The sequence below is a fragment of the Molossus molossus genome, unplaced genomic scaffold, assembly GCF_014108415.1.
Source record: "Molossus molossus isolate mMolMol1 unplaced genomic scaffold, mMolMol1.p scaffold_m16_p_11, whole genome shotgun sequence".
In the NCBI taxonomy this organism is placed as follows: Eukaryota; Metazoa; Chordata; class Mammalia; order Chiroptera; family Molossidae; genus Molossus; species Molossus molossus.
In genome coordinates, this window is record NW_023425346.1 from 52853335 (window position 1) to 52873087 (window position 19753).

General features: G+C 40.2%; 1 protein-coding gene across 9 annotated transcripts in view; it reads right to left on the reverse strand.

Moving 5' to 3' along the window:
- The window catches only part of CFLAR (CASP8 and FADD like apoptosis regulator), a 42182-nt gene that overhangs the window by 18389 nt on the left and 4040 nt on the right, over window positions 1-19753 (reverse strand). For 5 of the 9 annotated variants that reach the window (XM_036253997.1, XM_036253994.1, XM_036253990.1 and 2 more), the window contains 4 exons: window positions 7281-7692; window positions 4149-4254; window positions 1916-2051; window positions 970-1055 (listed from right to left, as the gene is read on the reverse strand). In XM_036253997.1, the coding sequence (XP_036109890.1) occupies window positions 970-1055; window positions 1916-2051; window positions 4149-4254; window positions 7281-7642 (690 nt within the window). In that variant the 5' untranslated portion in view covers window positions 7643-7692. Of the gene's footprint in view, window positions 1-969; window positions 1056-1915; window positions 2052-4148; window positions 4255-7280; window positions 7693-10779; window positions 10826-19753 lie in introns of all 9 variants that reach the window. The other 4 variants (XM_036253993.1, XM_036253991.1, XM_036253995.1 and 1 more) reach the window with 2 other exon arrangements.

Consider the following 19753-nt stretch of genomic DNA (forward strand, 5'->3'; position numbering starts at 1 on the left):
TAGCATTTGTACAAGAGAAAAAAAAAACGAGATATGGTAAGTGTATAGACTATCTCTGGATGGTTAGAGAAGAATATAATTAATTACAGCTGCATCTAGGAGGAAATATACTTTAAAAAGTCTTTTAGTTCCATGTTTTGTTTTGTTTTGTCCATGGGCATGTCCTGCCCAATTTTTATTTAAAAAGCTAAATTTTCGCCCTGGCCGGTTTGGCTCAGTGGTTCGAGTGTCAGCCCGTAGACCAATGAGTTGCGGGTCTGATTCTGGTCAAGGGCATGTACCTCGGTTGCAATTCGTCCCCAGCCCTAGCTGGGGTTGTGCGAGAGGCATCTACTCAATATGTCCCTTTCACAGCAATGTTTCTCTCCCCTCTCTCTCTCTCTCCCTCCCACTCTATCTGAACAAAAATGGAAAAAATGTCCTTGGGTGAGGATTAAAATAAATAAATAAATAAAAAGCTAATTTTCAAAAGAACAAATGAACAACGAAAAACATGTTCAACTGTATATGTAATACACAACCAAACAGACATAGAAAAAAGACTAGAAAGCAATATAATAAGCGTGGGTAGTAGCATAGAGGCAATCTATTCTATGTCTTTTATATTTCTCTGTACTTTCCAAATTACCTCAATGAACATGTGATAGCTTTGTAATCATAAGTAGTTATACGTATTTTTTCAATATTAAATAAAGCACATACTATGAGAATATGTATATTTTTAAATATATTTTTATTTATATTTTTAGAAAGTAAGAAAGGGAGAGGGAGAGATGAAAACATGGATGTGAGAATATCATCGATGCTTCACGCACACCCCCTTCTAGGGCATGTGCCCTAATGGGAATGGAATGGGTGCATAGGACGATGATCAATCCATTGAGCCACATAGGTTTGGCAGAAAATGTATATAATTAAATTTCTGAAGCTGTTTCATCCTGGGATTCCACACACTTGCTCCAGACTCACCCTCAGGCTATATGAAGGATCCTTAAGACTCAAGTTCAGGAAAGAGGCCTGGAAGGCATTTGTATAACCTGTTTCTGCACCTTGAGCTGTAAGCAGAAGAGAGTTCAGGTTTACCAATTATTATTAAATGAATCTTCAACAATGGCTCAGGCCAAGGTCAATCATCACCTTTCAAAATACTCTAAACTTTCCAACCACCTTACTTAATTCAAAATATCAGATCAGATGACTTTTCCAACAGCAGCACTAAGAATGGACTAAAAATGCTATTCCTGTACTTGATCTTTTATTAGTCATTTAGGAATAGGGATAGTGGTACTGTAGGGGTAGTGTTATTGTAGATCACTGGGTCTCAGCCATGCCCTTCAGGCTGTGACTCTGGCAGCAGTAGACTGCTAACAGAGCCCAAGCTTAGGCTGAGTCTAAAGGACAATGGAGACGTGGCATGTGAGAGAAGGCCAGTGTGAATCTGGTCCACTTTACTGAGGAAGAGATTATCAGCAGAAAATATGCTCTTTTTCATAAGAAGAGTTTGTGAAACTCACAACACATGCAGGGTAGCTATGGGACCCCAGTGACAGTATACCACCCAGAGTTGGATGGTGATCAGGGCTCAGCACATACTCAAATGCCCTGAATGTCCACAGCACCTCCACCTGGTGCAAAAAAATGGGGATGCAAACTCTTTCTTGAAGGCAGAAGTGTTAAGAACTGTTAGGTGGCACTTTGGAGAAGGTGAGGACTCTGGTCATGGGTGTGGGGTGAAGTCAGTAGATCTGGAATATGAAGGATATAAAGGGGTATGATCTCTAATCATAGGGTTAGTGGGGGCTATGAACATTCAGGTTCTTTCCAGCCAGCCATCCAACAGTGAGTATCTACCACTCAAACCAACCATGCACAGGGTACTTTCCTTAGGCCACTGAGAGGCCAAAATTCTGCTTACCGGCTTGCTTGTATTTCTGAATTTTTGTCTTCAGGTCTATTCTGTGGATGTTCTTTAGGCATTTTTCTAATAAGTCCAACTGATCTGGAGCAACCAGATTTAGCTTCTCCAATTCCATCACAAGATCCAGGAAGCTCTAATAGAGCCAGCAACACAAAATAAATGTCAGTAGTGCTGACTATTAATTCCCAAATGCAAAACTCGGGCTGTGGTTTATAACAGCAAGAAAAGGTGGCAAGTGGAGCACCTACAGATTTAGCGATGCTAAACCAGACCTCTCTGTTTGATAGTTCTTCCACCACCAGGTACAATTTACACTCCTGAATTATACCCAACAAAGAGGTATGTCTTTTGGTGGCCAACCTATAGCTAGGTTGGGGATGGACACATGGGTCGTTTTGTGTTATCAAGAAGTACGGTGAGAGCAGGCCTAAAATTAAAGTAAAATCCTTCTGAGATTCTTCTTTTTCAAAAACTCAGGCTGGTGTTTTACTGACAAATTCTAAGGCCTTTCCTGAAAAAGGAAGAGAAAGGTAGTTTGGGGAAAGTTTTTACTAGAAAAATCCCAATGATACAGTTTTGAGGCTCCAGAACATTTTAATCAATGCTGGACATTCCAACTCAGTCTGACTCAGGGGATACAAGAAAGCAAAATTTCAAGGTTAGGACATTTTGTTACTCATTTACCCTGGGTCACAGAGACTGGAAAGAACAATATTGCAGAAACAGGCATTGTTTTTGTTTTACTTCCCTTCAGTTTAACATTTGGTTACCTAAGTCTATGTTTACTTTAAAAAATAATAATCATAATTAAATCTATACAAATGATTGGGGACTAAGTTGATTAGGAGACACCAAAAAAGGAGTTCAATTTGTTTCATTTTCCTTCTCATTTTTCATTTGATTGTGGGGTCATACGGTCACCCTGTTTTCCCAGATTTCAGAAGCTACAATCATTGAGAAACATGAAGACATACTCAAGCAATGATTTACCACACTGCTCAGAGGCAGGTGCTCTATTGATACACTGTCACATACTCGAGACCTGAGCTCTTCCCAGCCTGTCCTTAGGTCAGCAGTACCTTATAGGGCCAGCTGAAATTGAAATACTTTTCCAGCAATCACAACATCCCTGAGATCTTCACCTCTACCTAGTTTTCAACCCCAAATCTCTACTTTTGTGATTCCCTGAATATATCAGTCACAAGGACGTAGCTCCACATGCAGCCTAATGAGTCCACACTGACCTTGAGCTAACTTAGAAGAAAGACAAGTAGGAGGCAAGATGAGAGTAGATTAGCACTTCCCACCTGTTTCTACTCAGCATGAGCAGATGAAATTTCCTAACTTTCCCAGGTGATCTGTCAAATCAGGGAGGAAAACTGATGTATAAACAAGTCAGGCCTGCCCTGGCCGGTTTTGCTCAGCGGTTAGAGCGTTGGTTGGCCCGTGAACCAGAGTAGACCTGGGCTCAGTTCCCTCTAAGGGCATGTACCTTGGTTGCAGTGTGTCCCCAGCCCCAGTTGGGGTCATGTGGGTGGCAACCACTCAGTGTGTCTCTCTCACATCGATGTTTCTCTCTTTCTTCCTTCCTCTCTCCCTTCCGCTCTATCTGAAGATAAATGCAAAAATGTCCTCGGGTGAGGATAAAACAAAAACAAGCCAGGCCTATGCATTTAACACAAATAAAGCATAAAATACAAGGATGAGAGAAATACCCAGGGCCACACCAGTAGATATCACCCTGCTTCCTCTCAAGTCATAAGCCTATTTTCTTACCATCAATGTTATTATAAAACCACACAAAACAAAATACTCTTCTCACTTTCTGCCTTCCTTCACCCCCAGCTCGGGCCTCCCTGCTCAGATGCCTGCTTCCCTCTCTTCCTGCCATAGAAAGTATCCTCCAACTTCTGATAGGCCCTTGGAAACATGAACCAAGAAAAAGAAAACTTGCCCTGGCTGGTTTGGCTCAGTGGTTAGAGCGTTGGCCCGCGGACTAGAGAGTCCCGGATTTGGTTCCCACTAAGGGCATGTACCTCGGTTGCAGTTTGTCCCTGACCCTGGTTGGGGTCGTGTGGGTGGCAACCACTCAGTGTGTCTCTCTCATGTCAATGTTTCTCTTTCTCTCTCTCTCTTCCTCCCTCCCTCCCTCCTGCTCTATCTAAGGATAAATGCATAAGTGTCCTTGGATGAGGATAAAAAAAAAAAAAAGAAGAAACAGAAAACTCACCTTATCCTTGACTGTCTTGCCTCGACCCATATAATCTCTCATGAGAAATATTAATGAGGACATGTCAGATTTATCCAAATCTTCACCAATCTCAGTCATCAGTACCCTGTAAAACAGACAAGTTTCTTTAGTAAATTCAGATACCAATCCCAGTGAGAACACCAAGAGGTTATGCCTCCTCTATGCCAATAATTGGTTAAAAGACTAGTTCTTGTTCCCATTTGAACATGCCACCCATAAGACAGAAAGCCTAGATCATCCCAGAAAGAGATCTTAAGGGAGCTCAAATAGAAAACCCATCTTTTCCCATTTTCAGTAGAAGATAGTATCCGTCTTTCCAACTAACTGCTCTGAAAACAACTCAGAGAATAAAAAATTCCCTAAAGAATCCCCTAGCTCCCCCAGAAGTTATGAATAAATAAAGAACCTGAATGACTCAGATGAAGACAGAAATAGAATTGAAAATGATCTTGTCTTCTCTGTTTAACAAACTCCCAGATGATGCTCATGCTAATCCAGGGACCATACTTTGAGTCACAAGAATCTAAAGCAAAGTAACACCTGGGATATCCCAGCCCACTCTGGAACTCCAAGGGCAAAAGGCATACAGAGCCTGGGGATTGTGACTGCAGATGTCTTGGTCTACAAAGCCCATCCTGACTCAGTCAATCACCTCTGCTCCAGTAAGAGCTACCATCACACTTTTTCGGGGCTGCTGGGACATCTCATGGTTAGCATTATTACCTTGAAATTGTCATCACTACTTAGAGGGCTGTTTTCCCAATTGGACTCTCAGAGTCTTGAGGATGGAAGATTCTTCATTTATTTTGCTCTAGCACTTCCCAAATACCTGGCTGGCATATGTCAACCGACCAAAAAAGCCTTCTTAAGAAATGAATCTAGCACTCTCTCCATTGCCTGACCTTTCTGCCCAGAGGCTCTGAGAAACTGCCTCCACTCACCATAGACAGGAAACAGGAATTGGATAGAGTGACCCCTAACTTATTCACAAAACCAAGTTGGTGCCTCCCCAAAAGTTTTGTTTTTTTTTTTATCCTCACCCGAGGATATTTTTCCATTTTTTGTACAGACAGAGTGGGAGGGAGAGAGAGGAAGGGAGAGAGAGAAACATCGACGTGAAGGGACACATCGAGTGGCTGCCACCCGCACGACCAACCAGGGCCGGGGACAAACTGCAACCGAAGCACGTGCCCTCAGCGGGAACCGAACCCGGGTCTCTCCGGACCGCAGGCCGACGCTCTAACCGCTGAGCCAAACTGGCCAGGGCTCCCCAAAAGTTTTAAGATTATTGATATTATATGATGGTTGGAGAGGTGGAAGATGATCAAGAATAACAACAACAACAATTACATTTACAGAGTGCTTCACAGTTTTATTTATTTATTTATTTAATCCTCACCTGAGGTTATTTTTCTATTTATCTTCACATAGAGTGGGAGGGAGAGAGGGAAAGAAAGGGAGAGAGAGAGAAACATCGATGTGAGAGGGACACATTGACTGATTGCCTCCTGCATGACCCAAACCACGGCTGGAGACAAACTGCAACTGAAGTATGTGCCCTTGGCCAAAATCGAACCCGAGACTCATTGGTCCACGGGTCGACACTGTACCACTGAGCCAAACTAACCAGGGCATGTTTCATGGTTTTAAAAGATACTTCACATGCTAAATGATCACAATTGAGCCTCACAAACAAACTTGTGAAATTAGGTATTATATTATTCTTAGTTTACAAGTAGGAAAAAGAAGACCCAACCAACGTTAGTGGCTGGCTCAGCATACGAGGCCTGATACTGACTTGAATCAGGCCTTCAGATCTCAAGTCTCAGACACTTTCCAAAGCCCACACTGCTTTCAACTCTCTTGAATATAGTTTTTAATAATACACATCATCTCCAAATGTACATTATTGATATAACTAAAGGCTGGTGGTCTGGAGAAAAAAGAACCACTAATTTAAAGTTACAAGTTCTCTTCATTTCCCCAGAAACAGCCTTTCTGGTTACTTCTGTGTACCCCAGAACCTCCATGAGAGTACTGTGTGAAAAGAAGGAAGAAAACTTAAAAGTCTATGTGAGTTAAAGGGAACTCCAGTGAACGTTCCTCTCTCAACTGAAGGGGACTGAGGTGATTAACTGAACACCTGTTTAATCTGGGTTCCCCAGAGCCTCTGGAAGCAAGGACCTCACAGGAACTCACAGAAAGGAAACCCAACCCACTAACTTCCTTCTGCGGCAGAGGAAAGACCAACCAGCGGAGATTCAGGAGGGATCAGAGTTCTACAAAGATCAGGAAGATCACTATCAGACTTATTATTTCCTTTCTCGGTACGGAAAATTGCCAGGTCTGACATCATAGAAAATCAAGCTAACAAACACCACTGCCGACCTCACAGAGGCTGACAAGAATTACTAGGTCTCAGTCCTATGGGAAGCTCAGTGGGTTAGAGTGTGATCCTGATACTCCAAGGTCTCAGGTTTGATCCCTGGTCAGGGCACGTACAAGAATCAACCAATGAATGCATAAGTAAGTGAAATGACAAAGCAATGCTTCTCTCTCTTTCTCTAAAATCAATAAATTAAAAAACAAGAATTACTAGGTCTTAATCATGCCTATCTCTCTTGCTCTATCCATCAGGCAGACACATACTATCCATTCCTTCCACTTTCACTATGATCTACTACCCAATTACTTTAAAGCAAACACAATCTAAAAATTCAGAGTTTAGCCCTGGCTGGTTTGGCTCAGCTGTTGAAGCACTGGCCGCAGACCAATGAGTTGCAGGTTCAATTCCAGTCAAGGGCATGTACCTCAGTTGTAATTTGTCCCCAGCCTTAGTTGGGGTCGTGCAGGAGGCAACCAGTAGATGTGTCTCTCTCACATCGATGTCTCTCTCTCCCCCTCCCTTCCACTCTGTCTGAAGATAAATGGAAAAATAACCTTTGGTGAGGATAAAAAATAAAAATTCAAAGAGTTTAAAGGAATGAAGTAACATTATACAGCAGTTGGACCAGTGAGCAGAGAAAGTAATGAGGCTGCTTTTCTTACTGTCCTTGTTTCTCTCATTCAGAAGTCTAGACTGCCTCATTCCCTCCCAGCCTCAGGGATTACCTGTAGTCTGAAATAAGATGAGGGTGCCTGAGCAGGTGGGCCTCTACTGTCATTTTGTCCATCTTCAAGATCCGCTTGAGCAAATCAAACCGCCTGACTCTGTAGAGCAGCTCAGCCAGGCCCATGGCAGACAGCTTTCCTCTCTCACTCAAATTATCTAAAAGGTCCCTGACATTAAGTGGAGACACATCTGCAGCAACATCCCGACACAGAAAAAGAAGCATCTTCTTCTCATCTTCATCAAGTGCCTCTTCAATATGATGGATGACCTCAGCAGACATCATGTAAAGTGTCGTTGCAAGAAGCTGCAGTAATAAGACTCCAGTCCAGTCAACAGAAGGCCACGAGGCTACTGATTTCATTTCTGACGGTTTTCTTCATTTCTTTCAGAATCCTTTCCAATGGAGGCGTTCTGTGGTTAAAAGGGAATTTTTTTCAATCCTTTTATCAATGTAACTGATGCCTAAAATTCAAAATATAGGTTCTTCCTTTCCTGTTGGCCTCTCGAACCCAGAAGATTAAATTCATATTGATAAGTCTACAAAAAGCGATCCTCAGTAGACAAAGCAACTGATCCAAAACCAGGTCAGACAAAACAAATAACTTACATTTTAAAGGAAAAAAAAACAGAGACAAATTAAAAAAAAAAAAAAAACAGAAACAAAAACCCCACATGCTTCATGAGAAGTTTTTAGAATGAATGGTGTGGTATAAAGGGGAAATCACACGAGTTAATGACTAAGTGGCAAATGGATGACCTATACTGGAAGAGGAAGGAAAACCCAATGACTAGGTGCTGAATGGACAAAAGAAACTGGCATCACAAGAGTTGACTCCCTCTTTCAGTGACCTCGCCCAGGTAGGCATACACAAATATGGGTCTTGGCAAAAGGTCTGTGTGGGTATCAAAAATGATGGATGAAAGAGGCATCTGTTCCTACTCCATTGCTTTTTTTCCAGTTGTTCTCCTACTATAAAGTCCTTCTTTCTACTAGTAAGCAGAAACCTTCACTGCTATCCTCCCAAAGTCCCCTCCCCTTTTCACAGCTCATCATGCATGCTTGTAGGACCTGCCACCACAGCTAAACTTTGTGAGTTCTGATCACCTCTTCAGACCAGGAACCCCCATTTCCCTCCTGAAAGTGCCAGAGGAACCCTGACTCTCAATACACTGCTGCAGGGCAGCAATTATCACTAGAGTTCCTGATGGTATCACTGGAAGGTAGAAGTGGAACAGAAGATCTGGGGAAAGATCCCAGTCCTGGGATCTAGGTGGAAGCAGTGAGGAGGTCATACCCTGGGCATATTCTTAACTTCTTTCATTGGAACACAACCTATTTTCTTTCCAAATTTGCTGCAAATGGCAGTCACTATCTACTCTAAAGTTTCATTGCTATGTTTTACATTAAAAAGCTTTTTTGTTCTGGAAGAGTACCTCGTCTGTTTCTATCAGAGAATATTTCGGGTTAAAAGCTAATCACAGCAAATGAATAACTGGAAACATAACACAACTGCAAGTTTCTAACTGTTGCTACATATCTGCATACCAACTATATTTACATAATTATCTAGCTATATTTAGTGAAAGGAACACTGAATCTGTTTTATTTATTTATAAATATATTTTGTTTAGCTGGGGACAGGGTGGGGTGGGAGGGGGAGGAGGGTGTCAAAGGGGTAAAAAGGAGAAACATCTGTAACAAAAATAAATTAATTAATTAAAAATAAATACATTTTAAAAAACAAAACAAAAATAAATATATTTTGTTTATTCATAATCTCAGTCCACAAAAGATTCGAGGCATCTTAAATAAAAATACATAAGTAAAAAAAAAGTTTTTATATGAAAACAAGGGGAAAAAATTAGGTTAGGAAAGCAAAATGGGTTGGAGTGGTAGAGAATACAATGAAAATATACGAGCCAGAAAGGCCTAAACAGATTTTTTAAATTTATGTATGTATGTATGTATTTATTTATTTATTTTTCCTTTATTGATTTTAGAGACAGAGGAAGGGAGAGGGAGAGAGAGACAGAAACATCGATAAGAGAGAACATCGATTGGCCACCTCCTGTATGCACCCCACTGGGGATCGGGCCCACAATCAGGTCATGTGTCCTGACCGGGAATCGAATTAGCGACCTCTTGGTGCATGGGTCAACGCTCAACCACTGAACCACACTGGTTGAATGGCCTAAACAGATTTTAACAGGCTGTAAATTTGTCCCTGAGCTTCCTGGCAGTCAAAGCAAAAAGGGGTACATGGGACATTAAATATATAGTTCTTGCTGTCAAACAGAAGAAAAACAAAACAGACTCTTTGAGGGAGCACCGTTTTCCTAGAGTTCCAGAGCTACCTATCAATGAAAATATTAATGAGTTTGAAAGTAGTAAAATTACATTTTTTGTGGTGCTTTTTCTTTTATTTTAATCTTTATTGTGGAGAGTATGATAGATGTCCTCCCATTCTTCTCCCTTTGCCCCCTTCCACCCAGTTCCCACTCTGACCCAGGCCTTCACTACCCTATTGTCTGTGTCCACCAGCATTGCATAGATTTCTATGTTCTTTGGTCAATCTCTTCCTGCCCCTTCTCCCCCCTTCCCTCTGAAATTTGTCAGTCTGGATCCATTTATTCGTCGGTTTATTTTGTTCATTAGATTCCACGTATAAGTGAGATCATGTAATATCTGTGTTATTTTATTTCTTTAAAAGTTTTAATATTTTACTTTAAAATAGATCATTCATTCATTCAAACCTTTCATACTGGCCTCCCACTACCAGTCTAAATGGATGTGCTCTTAATACAAATCCACATTTTAGCTAATGTATACTTGTTAATAAGTATTGATGTGTCTATGCCAATCCCATGCCAGAAGAGGGCATTCGGGAGGCAGCTGATTGGTGTTTGGCTCTTACACTGATGTTTCTCTCTCTCCCTAAAATCAATAAAAAATAAAATTTTTTTTTAAGCCATCAAGCCACCTTGGTTGGTTTGGCTCAGCAGTGAGAGCATCGACCCTTGGAGCAATGAGTTGCAGGCTTGATTCTGATCAAGGGCACGTACCTCAGTTGCAGTTGTCCCCGGCCCTGGTCAGGTCATGTGGGAGGCAACCATTCGATGTGGCTCTATCACATTGATGTTTCTTTCTGTCTCTCTCTCTCTCTCCCTCCCTCCCACTCTATCTGATGATAAACAGAAAAATATCCTCGGGTGAGGAATAAAAATAAATAAAGCCATCAAGCCTGGCCAGTGTGGCTCAGTGGATTGAGCATCATCCCATGGACTGAGAGGGCACATGCCTGGGTTTCAGCCTCAGTCCCCAGTAGGGGGCATGCAGGAGGCAGCAGAGCAATGTTTCTCTCTCACATCAGTGTTTCTATCTCTCTCTCCCTTCCTCTCTCTCTAAAAAAAAAAAAAAAAAAAAAAATCAATAAAAACATTTTTATTTTATTTTAAAAGCCATCAAGTCTGGGGCAGTGTACATGTTGGCTTTCCCACCTGGCACTGCTGCTGGTCATTTAGACTTCATGTCCCAGGACCTGGTCTTAAAAAAACAAAAATAGAGTATAACAATTGGAACCAAAGAAATACTGTTCACAATAAGATTTTCTACAAAAGAAAGCCAAGTATGTGGACAAAATCCTAGAATTAATAAATAAACTGATCAACTATATATGGTATCAGATGAGTACTAGATTTATCAAGGTGATCACTTTGTAAGTTATATAAATGTCTAATCACAGGGTTGTACATCTGAAACTAATATAATATTGTACATCAACTGTAATCTAAATATTTTTTATTTTTAAGAAACTAAACATAAACTTTACATCTCATTTATTGTTGGATAACAGCTATAAGCACAAGAAATTTATAACAATTTTTATGTTTTCATATATTCAGATAACTTTAAAATAAAGCAATTTAAGTTAAAAATAAATAAATAAATTGATCAATAAATAAGTCAATTACATTTCTGTAGATTAGCAATAAACAGGAAGAAAATGTAAATTTCAAAGATACTTCTTACAATAGCAATGAAATCTATAAGGTTACACAGAATAAATCTAACAAAAGATATACAAGACACTTAAAGCCAAAGTTATAAAACATTATTGAAGATTTAAGTTGAGACAGAGATCATTAAAGAAATGCACTATAAATGTGGCCAGAAGACTCAATATCATAAAGATGTCAGTTCTCAAATTAATTTATAAATTCAATGTTAAGCCCAATCAAACACCCCTCGCCCCCCGCATTTTCCATGTACCCATGGCGAGATGACCTTAAATTTATGTAAGAGGAGAAGGGCCAAGATGAGTCAATACAATTTTTAAAGAGCACAACCAACTGAAGGAAGTTGCATTTAGATAACAAGATGTTACACAAAGTACAGTAATATGGCACAGGGATAGATAATAAAACAAAACAACATGCAGCTATAAGCTCAGAAATCAATCTACACACAGATGGCTGAGGTGGCTCTGTAAATCAACAGGGAAAGGACATTAACCTCCAGAAATGGTGCTAGGACAACTGGTTATCCATATATATAGGGAATAAACTGGGATCCTTTTCTCATACCATATACAAGTTAATTCCACAGGTACCGAAGTCTAGGACATAAAATTCTAAAAGAAAACCTACAAGAATATTATTATAACCACAATTACAAAAAGATTTCATAAGACATAAACAGCACATATCCTTTTTAAAATGAAAAACGATAAAGCACAGATTGAGAAGGCAAATGCATCATATTTAATTAACAAATAATTAGTATCCAGAATAGAGAAAGCATCTCTGCAAATCAATAAGTATAAGACAGACAACTCAAGGGGAAAGTAGGCAACAGGCAGTTCTCTGAAGAAAAAAATCCAAATAGCCACTAATCATATAAAAATATGGTCAAGCCCTGGCCGGTTTGGCTCAGCGGTTAGAGCGTCGGCCTGCGGTCTGGAGAGACCCGGGTTCGGTTCCCGCTAAGGGCACGTACCTCGGTTGCAGTTTGTCCCCGGCCCTGGTTGGTTGTGCGGGTGGCAGCCATTCGATGTGTCCCTTCACGTCGATGTTTCTCTCTCTCTCCCTTCCTCTCTCTCTCCCTCCCACTCTATCTGTACAAAAAAATGGAAAATATCCTCAGGTGAGGATTAAAAAAAAAAAAAAAAAAAAAAAAAAAATATGGTCAAGCCACAATAGTAGAGAAATTCAAATGTAAACTAAAATGAGACATTATTTCACATTGGTCAAATGTTAATATCTGTTACCAAATGTCATAGAAAAAAAAATCTTATACATTGCTAGAGAAATTATTAATTGGGACAGCCAGTTTGAAGTACAATTTGGCAATATCTGGTAAAGATAAAAACATACATTACTACATGACATGAAAGTATCATTCCTAAGTAAATATTCTTAAAAAAAACTCAGACAAGCATACCAAAATGTACACAATGTTCCTAAGCAATGGATGTTATAGCAAAAATGGCAACCATCTAAAAGTCTAACAAGAAGAGATTAAATTACAGTTATGGTCCTTTAATGAAATACCATATGGTCCTGGAAATGAACTATAACTACATGAATCTCACAAAGAAAAAGCAACTCAAAACAAATATTTTTTCCTAGGCAAAAAACAAATTGCTAAAGCATACATTAAAACCCTAAATGTTTTTTTAAAAATAATACCGTACAGGGTGGGGTAAAAGTAGGTTTATAGTTGTTCCTATGGAAAATAATACAATAATTAATAAATAATAATACAAGAATAAACTCTGTTTCACATACCCACAACTGTAAATCTACTTTTGCCCCACTCTTTATTGTTTAGGGAGTGGTGTGTGGTGAAAATATTAAAACATACACAGTAATAATACATACTGAATTGTTTTCCATTACAGGATGAATAGAATGTGACTAGATAAAAATACAGAGGGGAAATGACTGAATGTGTAATATTTTGCTTCATAAGCTGGGCAATAGGTATACAGATACTAAAATAAATATACCTCATACCATATTCTCTGACCACAGTACAATAAAATTAGGAAACAGTAGCAAGCCAAAAGGAAACCTTATAGGTTTTTCAAATGAAAAATTAATTTCTTTCTCTTTCATATTCTTATCTCACAGCCTTCAAAATGCTTTTAGAGCTTCCTTGGTGTATACAGATAAACCTAAGAACAAGAAAGCCTAGAGGCATCCCAAAGTTATCCTCAAAAAGAACAGATCAGATTTTACTTAACATGATTCAAAAGATCTGGCAGAGGGGGTGAGAAGGGGTGGCAGAGTCCACTTGAGTTTGGTCAAAGGACAGCACTTGCTGCCCCACCCTGCCCAAGCTGCCCTGCTCAGCACTCCATTCACCTCCTCTGAAGTCACTTGCTTCGCTTCACTCAGGTGAGGGACAGAGAGGCTATGTGAGCCCAATTCTTTTTCTTTCCTGTTTTTAAATGCCCAGTCCTCCTGATTAACATTATATTAATTTCATGCCACTATTTTAAGCCTTTTCTAGCCAGACATAACTGGCATCTATATGTATATTTTAGAAATCTTTTAAAATTCCCCTTTTCTTCCCCCCTCCCCTCCATGTCAAACTTTAATTTAATGACCATGCCTTCCCTTTTTTCCACACCATACCCTGGTACAAACTGTTCCTGACCTTCACAACTAGATACTTAAGACCCATGACCAGTTCCAGTTTCATTTCTCTAGTGGAAGCCGTGGGAAGGTTCAATTATCATTTACACAAATCTGATCTAAATTACCAGAGTTAATTTTCATAACACTGGCTAATAGAAAATGTACTAGGTTTTTGAAACAGAAACCAGGTATTTTCAGTAGAAACACATTCATTATTATTATTTTTAATTCTCACCCAAGAATATTTTTACATTTATCTTCAGACAAGAGCAGGAATGAGACAGAAACATCAATGTCAGAGAGATACATTGACTGGTTGCCACCTGCACGACTCCAACCAGGGCTGGGGACGAACCGCAACTGAGGTACGTGCCCTTGACTAGAATCTAACCCACGACTCTTTGGTCCACAGGCCAATGCTCTAACCGCTGAGCAAAACTGTCCAGGGCAGTAGAAATACATTTAATACGGGTGTTTACAAAACTGCTGCAAGGGCTGGAGAAAGGCGCTCTTGGTTGGGCTCCTGAGAAAGATTCCCGGGACTCCCAGAAAAACCAGGTCTCAACCAAGACAGTAGGGAATCAGGAGGTTGCCACTGAGAGTTGAGCTCAAGAACACCTGCAGTGTGGCTCAGTTGGTTGAGAATTTCCCAGGCACCAAAAAGTTTCAAGTTGGATTTCTGGGCAGGGCACATGCTTGTGTTGCAGGCCTGATCCCTAGTGTGGGGCATGCAGGAGGCCATCAATCAATGTTTCACTTACAATGATGTTTCTCTCTCTCACTTCCTCTAAAATCAATAAAAACATTTTAAAAAGAAGGTTATTATTATTATTTTTTTTAAAGAACACCTGTGGTAACTCAAAAGCCAGCCCACCACCACCAAACCCGCCCCCAACAACTCCAAACCTGGTGATTGGACACCAAAACACTACTGCCCAAATCCCCAAGTCATCACCAGAGAAACTAAGAAATGCAACCAGCTACTGGCTTCTGCCTCACTTCTGTTTATAAATCTTGCCTGAATGCACATACTTGATAGAACTAAATTCATCCTCCTTGTAAAGAAGCTGGGGAAATGCAGTCTGTACAGAGGTGAGAATGGGTTCTGAGGACCAACTGACATTAGCCACCACAGAAGGATAGTCCATGAAGGCATTTATATCTTCTTTTTGGTTAAATCCTCTGCATGGATCCCAGTACCTGACTCACAGTAGGCACTCAATTAATGTTTGTTGAATGAATGAATGAATTTTCACAAATTACTACGAAGTAACAGCCTCATTTCCCTTTCTCCCCAGACTGGACTAAAAGCATAAGCTACAAACTCTCCCCAGCTAGCACCCTCAAATCTCTTGCCGTTTGGCCTCCTGACCACCAGCTCTAAAACACTTTGAGTGACCAGTTGGTCCTGATTTGCCAGAACTTTCCAGTTTTAGCACTAAAAGTTCTGTGTTGCAGAAAATTCCTCGATCCTAGGAAAAGCAGAATGGTTCATCACCCCAGCATCCCATGCTCAATGGTGAGCCTCCTCCCCTCATATGTCTAGAGTAGCAAGTCTTGAAGGGATGGAAAATGATCACATCACACCCTTAGGTTTTCAACCTCAGCAGGCCCCTCACTGCTGCTCTGAAACTGTTTGCACAGGACCTCGGTCAGCTCCTTTCCCACAGTCTCATGGGGCTCCACCTTCTCTGCTCGCTTCTATCCTAACACCACCCACTGGTGCCGGTTCTCATCAGATGACATTTATTAGAAGTGAACTCCCGTAACCCTCCACATCCCCACTGTGGGGCTGGCACTTGTTGTCCCTCAGTTTTCCCAGGGCCAACCACTCCCCCTGTCTCTAAGAGATCCTACTCCTTTGTCAACCTTTCCCCACTTCCAGGGACTCCTCCCCTTAGCTTGTAAATGTGTTCAAGTCTCTTCCATCTTAAAAACAAAACAAACAAACAAAAAAGTTAAGCTTGAGATCCCCTAGACAGACCATCCTTTCCGTTTTTTTTTTTTGTTTGTTTGTTTTTCATGTGAAGTAAGGCCTTTATGAAGGAAGAGCCTGCACTTGGTGCTTCAGTTATGTCAACTTCAGTTCACTCCTGAATGTACCTCCACCTGCAGCCTCCCCCCACCCATAACCTTTATACATTGACACTCCATGCTGAGCCATACTAGAACCTGACAAAGGAAAAATCAGTAATCCTGACGCTGTTTTAAAATTTTATATTTTGCTCAGCCGGTGTAATTCAGTGGGTTGAGCATTGTCCTATGGACTGATTTCCGGTCAGGGCACATGCCTGGGTTTGGGGCTTGATCCCCAGTAGGGGGCATGCAGGAGGCAGCCCATTGATGTTTCTCTCTTACATCGATGTTTCCATCTCTCTCTCCCTTTTTCTTAAAAAAAAAAATCAATAAAAACATATTTTAAAAATTAAAATTTGATATTTTATTCATCATGGATTTTTTGTATTAATGTCAAATTTTCCAAATATTGCATTAAAATATTATTTGATTACTGAGTTTTAATCACCCCTTTAAATGTTGTGCCTGAGGTGAGTGCCTCCCTCTTTTCACCCTAGTGTCCCATTCCTGCTGACAGTACTCTTGTAGAGAGGCCTCGGTGACCTCCCAGTGGCCACATCCAAGGTCCACTGATTAATCCCTTCTTGAAACTCTTTTATCTTGGCTGACATCACACCTCTATATTCTATGTAGTCCCCCTCTAACCTTTGACTCCTCAACACCCTCTTTCTGCATCTGCTCCTTAAGAGAGTGCACTAGCATCCATCTCTCACCCAAAATGTTCCCCTGGCTTTTCTGTTCCCCCTGCCTATGGCTTTACTCTCTCAAAACCAATCTCCTATCAGAATAAACTTTCTGAAGTTCATGCTTGAACCAAGTCACTTTCCTAATTCAACCCATCCAATGGTTCCTCATCTCCCATGGCAGGTCCCAGTTGTCTTGGCATTCAAGGTCTCTCGTGGTCCAACTCCTGCCCTCATCTCTCATTAACACACACCTTGCACATTTAGCTTCAACTAATCAAGGAGCTCTTTCCAATACATACCCTGTGACTTTGCCTGGATTACCTCTTCCATTTACCTGCCTAGCAAAAATCCTTCTCAGCTTTCAGGGCCAGCTGAAGCATATTCTACTGTGTAAAGCCTCCCTCGAAGATCCCACACAGACTTGGTCAGTAACTCCCTTTACCATGTACATAACTCCCTAGCATCCATCATTAGCTCTAATAGGTGACAGTAAAATGTGGTTAACTTCTCAATCTTTCTCACAGAATGTCAACTTTGCCTCCAAACCATCTGGTATCCAAAGCACATAACATTCTCTATAATCAGTAGCATAGCAGCCAGCCTGCTGGTTCCCATCATACCTTGACGTTAACCTATCCAAGGACGTACTTAATATTCTAATCTTTATACTGCTTCTCTACCTGAAGCAAGATCATGGCATGGCATGAAAGCGAGGTCATGTCTACCGAGCCACAGCAGGGAAGTAAATGTGGTTTCCCAGCAACACTACAAAACTAGGCAGTAATGCAGAGAAGCCTGCCTGCCTTGCCAGCTGCAGAAAACAGTATGCAAACCTGTAACTCTGAGGTGTCTGGAAATCCCCACTGAGATGTGAATATGAAGACCTGGAAAGAGTCACACAGAAGTTTCTGAAAGGATAAAGGGGAAGGGGTTTCATGACACCCTGGACAACACAGAATGTGGCCACCTCACAGGAGCTCTGTGCATTCATCCTGAATATAACAGAACCCACCCTCCTTCTCCATTCATGTACAGAACCTGTGGGTGTAGGCTGTGTGTATAACAATTCAAGCAGCTAATATAATGAACCCATCTTTCCTCCTGCAACTGTGAAATGCCATTTAGTGCCAAAATATTTAAAATGAGGTGTGTGAATCATCACATGGTTTCTGGAATTTCTAATATGCCAAAGATACATACCAAATATAGTCTAAAAGACCATGCACTTAGGCTGAAGCATAAACACATTCCAATTTGGTATGTTAATGACCATTATTATGCATCAGTGGCTAAAAATACACATTAAAAGTTATTTGGCTTCATAAGCAGTACATTTCAATGATAGCAAATTACCCACAAACAACAGATGACCTCAATTATAAAAAATATATAATTAGAAAGTATATTTTATAAAGTGATTTGATGATGCTCATCCCCATGACTCTCAGGTAAGGTCCCACAAATTCCAAAATAGCATTATTCCCAATAACTTCCCTGGTTCACAACAGTAGCATTCGGGCTAGATAAAATGAGGGAATGAAAAAACAAAGAATGAGAAAGGATCTAGATTAAACAGAGATCGTGAATTATCTAATTGAATACAGAAACATGAGCAGAATCTTTAGGGACAATAAAGCTAAATCCATTTAAAATAGCAGTCTACTCCTTCTTAACCAAAGTTAAATTTTTGCTAGGGCAAACTTCTCATACAGAGCCCAAACACCTAACAGCATCTCTCAGCTCTGTCCAACCCCTAATCTAACTCAAGACAAATAAAAATCTCAAAGTTCCCTGTCCCAACATCTTTGCTCAAATATTTGCCTCCTTTCCTTTCTCAGTCTCTGCCTACTGAAATTCTATCCCATCTTTCCAGCATCTCTTCCATAAGTTTGTATTGATCCCCAAATCAGGTCATCTCCTCCTGTCTCATAGCATTATTTTTACTCTTTTCTGGCATTTATCTTATTCTAATTGGGCACCTGTCATATGTGGTAAGACACCTGAGGATAGGTTAAATTTTACTCATCTTCATTAGGTTGTGGTGGATCATGGCCAGGCCTGTCAAGCTTACCCTGATATGCCTTGAGCTGACTGTTCATCATTACCCAGCTCCAGCAGGCCTGCACATGTGTAAAGTCTTACTTATCCTTTCAGAACCGACAATAAAACAAGATGGAGCTGGTGGTGGAGTAAGGTATCATATTTAAAGCTTGCTTGTCAGATCCAGGAGACAGAGTTTGTGAAAGAAAGCTTTTACAATTATATGGAGTAACAATCTGTTGTTTAAGAGTGGCTTACAATGTAATTATAAGAGCTGGTGAGCCCAATGTAATTGTAGGAGCTGGTGAGCCCCTATGCAGGGCATCCTAGGAGGTGGCAGGACCTCATCTTAATACAGTATCTTCAGCCAAGCTCACCAGATATCCCTTGGCCTTTCAGCAAAAGGTACATCTCCCCATATCTTTAGCTAAAAATTTATTTTTTGCACTTATCACAATTTCTAAAACTGTAAGATGTATGTGTCAAAGTTTCCATATTTGCACCCTCCAGGCCACTCATCCACATGTAGTATAATTCTCCTAAGATGAACTCAAAAGTGCCTAAAATAAAAATTTAAATTTATTTTTTCCTCAAATAGGATAGTCCTCTGATAGCCTCAAAATTACTAATACCTTGCATGAGATGGTGTATGTTTAATACACAATTAATTTTCCATGAGCTATTGCTATATTCACTCATGTTATTGAAAAAAAGCCAGAGAACAATGCACAGCACTCATCAGTTTACTATGAGACTTCAATTTCTTTGGGAAAAAAAAAAACAGACCAAGCTCTCTGAATTTAAGTAATATTTGTCTCTTCCCTATTCTTTTTTAAATTTAATTTTGTTGTTGTTGTTGTAATCTTCCTACTCTTTAAAACAAAGATCATGGATGTTAAAAACTATTTTTGAAAGCTTCACGTAAATATACATATATATAATATATAATTTCATTAATCTGTTTATATAATACTATATATTATATATATTTTTATAATATACAAAAGGAAAAATCCAAATAAAATTCA